Consider the following 10,560-nt stretch of genomic DNA (forward strand, 5'->3'; position numbering starts at 1 on the left):
AAGGCTAGCACTTCTGGCTTTTCGTTGGTTAATTGGAGAATCTCGTGGATTTTCCTGCCTGTCTGGCTTTGAACCACAATCCTCACAGGCTGTTTGAAAAGAGGGTTTTTTGGTTTTTGGTTTGGTTTTTAAACAACAACAACAAAGTTGGGCACCTGTGGCTCACACCTGTCATCCTAACTACTCAGGATGCTGAGATCTGATTATTGTAGTTCAAAGCCAGTCAGTCAGGAAAGTCCATAAGACTCTTATCTCCAGTTAACCACCAGAAAACTGGAAGTGGTGCCGTGGCTCAAGTGGTAGGTAGCCTTGAACAGAGAGGCTAAAAAACAGAGCTCAGGCCACACCAACAAAAAAACAAACAAAAAAAAAAAAAAAAACATCAAGAGTAAGTCAGTCAAGCACCCGTGGTTCATGCCTATCATCCTAACTATTCAGGAAGCTGAAATCTGATGATCAGTTCAAAGCTAGCCCAGGTAGGGTAGCCCATGAGACTCTTATCTCCAATTAACTACCAAAAAAGCTAGAAGTGAAGCTCTGGCTGAAGTGGTAGAGCACTAGCCTTGAGCACAATAACTCAAGGGAAGTGGCCTAGGCCTTGAGTTTGAACCCCAGAACACACACACACACACACACACACACACACACACAAAATGACAGTAAAATCATATTAAAACATCTTTTTATTTGTTAATGTCACATAAGAAATTTAAGCATGTTACGCTATCTTAAAAAACACAACTAATGCATTTATAGAGCACCCCTCCCCTCTCCACCCCCTCCCTTCCTTTCACGAATTAAGAATCTAAGAGAAGTGACCATAAAACAAAGGTTTGCGGAATCCTTCATCCAGAGTGCTTACATGATGATTAGGTTAATATTGCCTTCTTACAAAATTTTTCTTTTCTATTTAAAAAAAATTGTCATCTTGATTGCGTATTACAAAAAAATTCAGTACAAAAATTCAATATGATGAAAAATGCCTCCCTCCCTCACAGCACCGTTTCTAATAGAGCAGAGAAGAATCAAGAGCAGATTGCTATTCTAGATGAGCAATCTCCAAATTATCCCCAGACACAGTGGTTATTTACCCTCCTGACCCATTCTCCTAAGAACTGAGAAGAAAAAAAAAGTCCACATACTTGCATATAAAAAAATAAAAATAAAAAGCCAAAAAAATGCATTTAAAAAAACTGAGGAAACCATGACAAACAGTACAATTAGCTAGTTCAGTGTCGGTAATTCACATCTTGCAACAAGGTGTACGGATATGGTTCTCTTACAAAACTTTCAGTGTGGAAAAGGAAATTAAGGCCATCAGATTCGCAGCTTAAAAATTCACATAAAGGAAATATAAAAATACTCTGTGCTCTGGGAAGGCTCTGCACTGCGTAAGGATTACCATGCTTCTCGGAAGACCGCGGGCTCGCGAGTTCACATAATTGCACAGTTTCGGTTGGAGGCTCTTGGGGATCCCTGGGGTGAAAGAGAAGTAAGTCAGTGACCAGGAACCTCACGCCTCCGCCAGCGGGCCTGCGCGCCACAGAGCTCCACAGCGCGCCACACCCCTCCACAGCGCGCCACAGAGCTCCACAGAGCTCCACAGCGCGCCACAGAGCTCCACACCCCTCCACAGCGCGCCACAGAGCTCCACACCCCTCCACAGAGCTCCACAGCGCGCCACACCCCTCCACAGAGCTCCACACCCCTCCACAGCGCGCCACAGAGCTCCACAGCGCTCTACACCCCTCCACAGAGCTCCACAGCGCGCCACAGAGCTCCACACCCCTCCACAGAGCTCCACACCCCTCCACAGAGCTCCACAGCGCGCCACAGAGCTCCACACCCCTCCACAGCGCGCCACAGAGCTCCACACCCCTCCACAGAGCTCCACAGCGCGCCACACCCCTCCACAGCGCGCCACACCCCTCCACAGCGCGCCACACCCCTCCACAGCGCGCCACACCCCTCCACAGCGCGCCACAGAGCACCACAGAGCTCCACACCCCTCCACAGCGCGCCACAGTGCTCCACACCCCTCCACAGCGCGCCACAGCGCGCCACAGTGCTCCACACCCCTCCACAGCGCGCCACAGAGCTCCACACCCCTCCACAGCGCTCCACACCCCTCCACAGCGCGCCACAGAGCTCCACAGCGCTCTACACCCCTCCACAGCGCGCCACAGAGCTCCACACCCCTCCACAGCGCGCCAGAGCTCCACCGCGCTCCACAGAGCTCGGCTTCCCCGTCCTCCCACCCTCCCTCCCGCTTCTTCCCCAGACAGGGCAGCTGCACGCCAGGCCGCCAGCCCACGCTCCCTGCTCGGGGCGGACTCGCGTTTAAAGCTGATCTGGATTAAGGAACGTGTCTCTCTGCGGCTCCGACGTCATCCGCATGCGCGGAGCGCCACCGTCCCGCAGCCTCCCTGCGGCTCCGACGTCATCCGCACGCGCGGAGCGCCACCGTCCCGCAGCCTCTCTGCGGCTCTGACGTCATCCGCACGTGCGGAGCGCCACCGTCCAGCAGCCTCCCTGCGGCTCTGACGTCATCCGCACGCCATCCGCACGCGCTCCGCGCCACCGTCCCGCAGCCTCGCCCAAGCGCTCGGGCTCCCCTGCGCGCCTCGCGCGCTCCTTCCTGACCCGCCACGTCCGTCCCACGCGGCAGGATCCACTCGCCACGGACCGGGCTAACCCGGAGTCTGCGAAGGCCACCGAAGCCCCTGAATCCCTCGCTCGCTGGATTCACCCGCCAGCCCGGGGCGCCGCCGACGCTGCTGCCTGCCGTACACAGCCGCCGGCCTCACCGCACGCCCGGCTCGCCTTCCCCTCGAGCTCGGTCGCGAGCCTACCTGCTCTCTCCACCTCTGCAGGCCCCCACCGCCCACCCCCCGACTACCGGGCCTGGCGGCATTCTAGACTAAAGGGGTGTCCATCTCCCCCTGGAGCTCACTACAGAGTTGTCAGCCTCACACCTTTCAGCCTCATTTCTAACCCCACCGGGGCAGTGCAGGTGGGACTGACAGACAGACAACGCGGCCCTCGCACTGTAACCATCACTACAGCAGCGCATGGGTGCAGGCCAGTGGTAGAGCACATTCCTAGAATGCAGGACCACCCCTAAACAAACATGGGGACATTTAAAAGCTCGTCCCCAGGCCTTTGCACCCCCTCCCCGCTTGCCCCGCTTCCACTCTGCGCCAGCTGCTACGTGGTCAGCAGCCTGGTCTAACTTACCTACTACTCATCAGGAGCCACACAGCCTGAGCCCTCAGGAATATTCCAGAGGCAGCCACGCTCATGGCTCAAGGCAACTCTGATGAACTTGCTCTGCTGTGTGGTCTGGTCACATCAAAGCATCCAGGCAAGAAAGAAGCCACTGCTTTTGAGCCGAGTTTCGGACGGCTTGTTAATAATGTAGCCACACAGCACCACCACTGCCCAACAATAATGTATAATAATGTAGCCACACAGCACCACTACTGCCCAAACAATCTCCATCACTCCAACTATGGCACACGAACTCTTTCCACACTTGTGCTCCCCAGGCGCCCGCCCCGCCCCCCACCGTGCGCCCTGCCTACACTCCTGTAGACAAGACACTCCTGTAGACAAGCGAGTGCAAAGCATCGTGTGACTTCTTTCTGCTCACGCTTAGTGTGATGTCCAGCAAGGGGAGGGGACGGATTCTGTACTTGCTTCTAGCGAAAGCCTGGTGTAAACCACCCTCCATAACTACACCTCCAAATGCATGAGAAGGTAGCCAGGTGGACGTCCCCGGCATGTGTGACCCTCTGGGAGTGGCCGTCACCCAGGTGAGGCATGAGAGAATGCTGCCTTAGAGTAGAAATGAAGCTAATGAAGCAAAGCGAACTTCGCTCATCAGCCTGAAGATGTGGAGCCAAGTCTTATGAGCACAGGGCACAGGACTGATTAACGCTCAAACTCAAGCCGTTTGAGGGCATAACTGAAGGGCTCATTAGTTATTCATAATTCCAATCCAATTAATTAAAACCAAATTTGGAGTTCTTTTATTTCAAGGGCTCTCAAAAGCCCGAGCATCAGCTGCAATCTATCTTGTAATTAGATATTGATTAGGAACTTAATATAGCCGGGATTTTTTGTTTCATACTGAAACTGAGTATTACCTTCTCCTATCATTTATATGCAACGGCTTGTTCTGATTTAGTGAGCTATAGTGAGCTAAAGTTTTCAAAGTTTTAAAGTACACAATTCAAACGGTATGTTTTGGGGAGGAAGGGGAACTGGGTTTGAACTTAGGCCCTAAGTACGCAAAGAAGGCATTCCACCACTTGAATCCTGTCCTCTATTTTCTGCGTTAGTGATTTTTTTCAACATTTTTTCAAATGTTGCATTTATCAATGACTCCCAAGTGATTGGAGATTACACACGTTACACTGGTTTGTTTGTTGAAGGGCTTAAGTGAAACCAATAGCTGGTCTCTGCCTCCAGGTCAGCTGGGATTATAGGTGTGCTCCACCATATGGCCCATAAGTATTTATAAACAGTATACATGTCCCACCATAACGTAGTATGTACGTTAGAAAATAAATGACGAAAATGAACTATGAATGACAGAAGGGGGTGTGCTAGTATTTTCTACTCACCCCCCTAAAAGTGTAACCTTGAGTATTAATTGGGAAAGATCAGATCTGACTACTGCTCCAGTTCATTAAGTAACAGGGGGAGGGGACCTGCATACAATAATAATCAAAATACCTGCTGGTGGAAATATTCTTCTTCCACAGCCACTGCAGCTGGTTCTTCTTCCTCCTCTTCCTCTTCAGGTATGGTTGTTTTAAAGACTGTACTTCTTTGAGCAACCTCCTAAAACCAAGAAAGCTTACATTCAAAACCACCCCTGAAATCCCAAGGCTGCAGGCGGAGGGCCTACAGTGCTTAACAAACAGCATTCCTCCTGGATTAGGGACTTCTTTTTAAGCCAGTTCTGCAGCTACAGAACAAGAACTTTTGCATAATTAGCAGCACTTCCCAGACCTTAAATTTTCCCTGCAGGGGAGCTGCTAGTCTCCAATTTGAAATGCCCACTGGGAAGTTTCCAATGCTTTTCTCCCACTGTTTCTGAAGAATTCTTTCTGTACGAACAATTTCTGCACACTAAATTCTTTATACAACTCAACATGATTTTTGGCCTAAAGATCTTAGCTCCAAGCAGAGAGAAGGGGCGACCCAAATGCTGAATGGAAGGAAGCTGGAGGCCAGCTGTTGCAATCTGGGGGACGCAGAGGCAGGACCCGAGGAGCAAGCTGGGAAGGACAGCTCCTTTCATTACTTCCGAGGGGCCGCCTGGCAAAGTGGATTAGCACTAATTAGGAGCAGCACACGTGCTCTGCACACAAACGATCGCTGCCACCCACTGGGGGAGACACACAGCACAGCCTCATGTTACTTCTGAAGGCTGGAACACAGATGGCTCTGCTGTACTGACACGAACAGGCTGGCCTGCACATGCGCCGAGAGGAGATGTGTTCTACAGCGTGCTGCAGGGCTTCCCGGTTCTTTCCCACACCCCCCAAAGGCCGCTCGAGGTGGATCACTCCACGGCAATTGAACGGCCCAGCAAGCTTAAAATGAAAGAGGAAGACATCCAAGACACCGGACCATAGAAATGAAGCTCAATGTGAAGTGTGTCCAAGGACAGATGCCGCAAGTACAGATCTAGTAATGGTTTGGGGTAGGGCAGGACTGGGGCTTGAACTCAGGGTCTGGAGCTCAGGGAGTTAGTGATCCACCCTCGAGTCATGCCTTCAACCTGGCTTTCTGGTGGGTAACTGGAAGGATACATTTTTGCAGACGTTTTTGCCCAGTCTGCGTTCCAATCACATTCCTCCCTGTCTCAGCCTCGTGAGTAGCTAGGCTTAACAGGCTGAGATTCTGGCACCTGGCCTGCAGAGGTCGACTGAGCGGGAGGGACGCATGTACATGAAGTTTCTCCCACCAGCAACTGCGATTCTGTGAAATTAGTCCATCTTTATACATGTGGATCAGTTCCCAAGCCTGCTTCAACCTAATTTTTTGTTGCCAGTCTCAGGGCTTGAGCACTGTCCCTGAGCTGCTTTTTTGCTCAAGGTTAGCACTCTACCACCTGAGCCACCGCACCACCTCTGACTTTTTCTGTATATGGTGCTGAGCAATGGAACCCAAAGTTTCATGCATGCCAAGCAAGCACTCTACCTACTAAGCCACCTTCCCAGCCATTAACCTAATTTTTTTTTAGGGGGGGAGCGTCCGATTGTGGACCTCAACTCTGGGCCTGGGCGCTGTCCCTCAGCTCTTGAGCTCAAGGCTCTCGCTCTACCACTTGAACCACAGAACCACTTCCGGCTTTTTTTTCTGCTTATGTGGTGCTGAAGAATCGAACCCAGGGCCTCATGCATGCAAAGCAAGCACTCTACCACTGAGCCACCTTCCCAGCCCTAACCTAATTTTTTAAAAGCATGATTGCCATCATCAATTCAATGGACCAATTCTTTGAACCAAGGTATCAACAGAAACAAGAATCTCACAAAGCTCTGGCTACACACCGCTTCACTTGACTCCCTCCAGCTGAGAATGAAGAGCAGCAAACTCTTGGGTGGTCACACTCAGCCCCAGCGGCTAATGGCAAAGCCCAGACATGTGTGCGTGCTGGCTTACTGTGTGCAAGTCTCCACACTTCCTCATCCAGTGACACAGCCTCAAGTCCATCTACACTCAGAAAATCTACACTCAGAAAACTAAGCATTTGTATGAGGCTACAAATCAAAGCCAGCTTTTGGTCGATGGTAGAGTCAGTTGTCTGTGTATTACACACGACATCTCTATATACACAAGTAATCACTTGCATATTGTAGTTTCAGTTATCTCTCCATTCTGGAAAGCATGGAGAAATGCTTTGTTTTCATTTCTCACAGAAAAACACTCTTGATAGGATTCTCTCTCCTATACTAGGACCATTACTTCAATGCCAGTTCAATTATGTTTTTGTCTCTTTTGGTAATTTTTTTAGGTCTTAATTGTGTTTTCTAAAACGTCCAGTACCACAACAAGAAGACAAAAATCTATTTTAAAAAAAATTAAAGTTGACTAGCTCTGCTTCAAGGCATACATCCTGCCAAACAGTAGTTACTGCGTCGCAGTATCCTCCAGGGAAGATGGGCAGAGGTAGGGCCGCGGCCCAGGGCTCACAGGAAGCCCAGGTCATCACCCGGACCTCCAACAGGGCTTGAGGAACAAGGCAAATCATCACCTCTAACCCTATTTTTGGAGAAATTGTGCTAGTTTGGGCCAGCAGGGGGCGCTACCAGCAAAGGCACTGCAACTGACTAGCACTTGAGCATCCCGTCAGCCACCGGTGGGCAGGATTCCCCAGGCAGGAAGTGAGACCAGGGCTTCAGCGGGCATTCTGTGAACTGCTGCCAGCTTGTAAACTGCACCCACCTTCAAAACCTATCGTGTTCGGAGGTGAACTTCCCCAGATAGACCCCAAAATCGCAGGCAACTGTAGTGCAATGTACAATGACAGTTCAATGCCCTATCACTTCCAGCCGGAGACCAGGGCAGACAGGGAGCACCCTGCTTCCTTCTGCAGAGCCATCAGAACACCAGACATCTGCAGCCACGCACGGGAAGAGCAAGAGGGCCAGGAACAGGGCTTCCTCTGCAAACGCCTCCTATCCATACAGAAGGTCAGCATTTACCTGAACTAACGTGAAGATCCAGATCTGACTTTCCAAAAATTGCATCCCTCAGAAAGCATTCGGGGAATGCGGGATGAAGAATGGGCTCTGCTGGCACGGCCAGCACTGCGCAGGCGACCGACAAGCACGCGAGGAAGGATGCAAGACACAGGCGCGCCTTTCCCTGCTGGCATGGCAGCACTGCGCCTTCCCCACACTCCCCTCTGCTTTCCAGCACGCCCCCCTTTCCTCCTGCTTCATTGGCCACACCTTCTACTGTCTGCCTCCCACCTTCCTGGCTCTTAGAGATAGCAGTATTTCCTAGGACTTGAACCACCCTACCTCACCACGATGAACACCATGCTTCACATTTCACTCTGATCTTGGGTAAGAAAGAAGCCATTCTCAGACACTAAGCTTTCAGGGGAAGCGGACAATACGACAGGACTGGCAGGACAGCCATACCTCTCCCTGAGAATTCTTCAGTATGACTCTCACGTCTTCACCAGTGCCCCACGAGTTCTGGTTCTTCCAGATGAGGTCGGTGGGCGGGCTGGCGGAGACTCCAGCGTTGGCGGCCCAAATCTGGAAGAGAGAGAGGCTATCAGTCCACAGACCCAGCCCCCACACGCCAAGCTCAGCAACACTGTGACCTGAACTCCCGCACACCTGCCACCAGCGGTCACAGTAACCGCCTTCCGCATGGAGCCGGTGCCTTCTTTGGCTTTCTATCAAAATTTAGGTAACTTCTAGTTCAGTGAATCTACTGATTCAGGAAAAGCTAAGTGGTAGCTTACACCAGTGATCCTGGCTACTCAGGAGGCTGAGATCTGAGGGTCATGGTTCAAAGCCAGCCTGGGCAGACACTGCATAAGACTTATTTCCAATTAACCAGCACAATGCCAGGAGCAGAAGTGTGGCTCAAATGGCAGAGCTAGCCTTGAACAAAAAGGTCAAGCGAGAATGAGAGGCCCCGAGGCCAAGCCCTAGTTCATTCACTGGTGAACATGGCTCTAAAACGTGAGCTACTAATGAAGTGCCAAGTCAACAAAAAGAACTCAAAGATCAACTCTCTGACCACTCTCAGTAAGAAAACTTTTAAAAACTTTGAACAGTACTTGTGTTGTAATGCCCTCCTGTCGTCAAAGGTATGCCCATCTTAAAGATGCTCTTCCCTACAGCAACTGTTTGGAGAGTCTCACTAAGTGACCAGGCTGATCCTAGAACTTAAGATTCTCCTGCCTCCGCTTCCCAAGTATGGTCAGCACCAACGCGCAGCCGCAAACCCAGCCCGACCGTTTTTGCTGAAATATTAATCGGTTACTTAACACAAATGACGTGAAATTCAGTGATAACAAATTCACTTACCGTAACAGTCTGGCCAGCTTTTAGCACATATCTTGAGGTATATTTGTAACTGACTGATGTGTCTCCTATTTTTCTGATCATCTCCCAGCCTCCCATTGGTTGATCCTATTCACAAAACAAATGGTAACAAAGTTACTGTGAATATATAGAAAATCAGGAAATAATCCAATACCTATATCCTTTACAGTCCTTTTTTATTTTTTTTTGGGGGGGTGGGGTATTTGCGAGTCACAGGGCTTGCATAGGGCTTGGGTGCTGTCCCTGAGCTTTTGTGCTCAAGGTTAGCACTCTGCCACACTTCCACCTTTTCTTTTTTTGCCAGTCCTGGGGCTTGAACTCAGGGTGTGGGCACTGTCCCTGAGCTTCTTTTGCTCAAGGCCAGCACTCTACCACTTGAGCCACAGTGCCACTTCAGCTTTTTCTGTGTATGTGGTACTGAGGAATCGAACCCAGGGCTTCATGCATGCTAGGCAAGCACTCTACCACTGAGCCACCTTCCCAGCCCACTTCCAGCTTTTTAGCAGGTAAACACAGGTAAGAGTCTCACAGATTTCCTATGAACCACAATGCTCAGGTCTCAGCCTCCTGAGCAGCTAGGGTTACAGGCGTGAGCCACCAACACTGGGTTTCGTTCTGAGCTTTTAACCCTGTGACCAAGGGCTCGCAGGGCCTAGTCTCTCTAGGATCAGAACTGTGGCGCTTATTCAATTATTCCAATGGTTTATCCATCCTCGCGCAGATGGTTAGCGACTGCCGAGTCAGGTCCACCACGCCTGGCAAAGCCTGCACATGGCTTCACAGTGACACAACACACCGCACCCCGGCTTGCTCCCCTCCCCCCAGCACCCCACTACGCCCACCCTGCACCCCAGACTCACTCCCCTCCCTCCCTCCCTCTGGAACCCCACTGCACCTGCACCGCATCCCAGACCTGCTCCCCTCCCTCCAGCACCCCACCATACCTACACTGTACCCTAGACTTGCTCCCCTCCCTCCAGCACCCCACTACACTTACATGACACAGCCAGGAGCTCCTCAAGGCCTAGCTTTAAACTTTGGAAGTCGTGCTATTTCTGAGGTGAATCAAATCACTATCATTTGTTCGGTCATTTAGCTAGAGAGGAAAATGCTCTCCAACCTATCTCAGTCCAGGCTCATTGTGCTTTCATAAAGCTTCTCAACAGCTGTGGAAAAACAGCCACCATCGCCCCCATGCTAGCAGCCTGGCACAAATCTGAGGGACGATAGTACGTGGTCCTCTGTAGTCACCGTGACAAAATGCCCCGGGCTCTGTATAAAGTTTAATGAAGGAAGCTTTAGACAGCCCATCGCCTTTCCCTCAGCCTATTTGAATTTGGACTTATTCATAAATTTAGGGGAAAATCAGAAGGGAAACCTTTATTCCCAGAAGATGCATGAACTGCAATAAAAGATAAGGAGCTATTGCGATTGCACCATGGCCTGGCAATGCGCCAGGGCTGGCTTGGGAGGG

The 10,560-nt window shown here is 50.8% G+C and overlaps 1 protein-coding gene across 1 annotated transcript in view; it reads right to left on the reverse strand.

The window, feature by feature from the left end:
• Window positions 1-684: 684 nt before the first annotated feature.
• Lmnb1 (lamin B1) overlaps window positions 685-10,560 on the reverse strand; it is a 111,100-nt gene continuing 101,224 nt past the window's right edge. Inside the window, exons 7-10 of the mRNA XM_013015533.1 lie at window positions 9,069-9,173; window positions 8,166-8,285; window positions 4,741-4,848; window positions 685-1,476 (exon numbers count right to left, since the gene is read on the reverse strand). Coding sequence (XP_012870987.1) covers window positions 1,435-1,476; window positions 4,741-4,848; window positions 8,166-8,285; window positions 9,069-9,173 — 375 coding nt within the window. The 3' untranslated portion in view covers window positions 685-1,434. The remainder of the gene's footprint in view (window positions 1,477-4,740; window positions 4,849-8,165; window positions 8,286-9,068; window positions 9,174-10,560) is intronic.

The sequence above is a fragment of the Dipodomys ordii genome, unplaced genomic scaffold (genome assembly GCF_000151885.1).
Source record: "Dipodomys ordii isolate 6190 unplaced genomic scaffold, Dord_2.0 Scaffold27, whole genome shotgun sequence".
In the NCBI taxonomy this organism is placed as follows: domain Eukaryota; kingdom Metazoa; phylum Chordata; class Mammalia; order Rodentia; family Heteromyidae; genus Dipodomys; species Dipodomys ordii.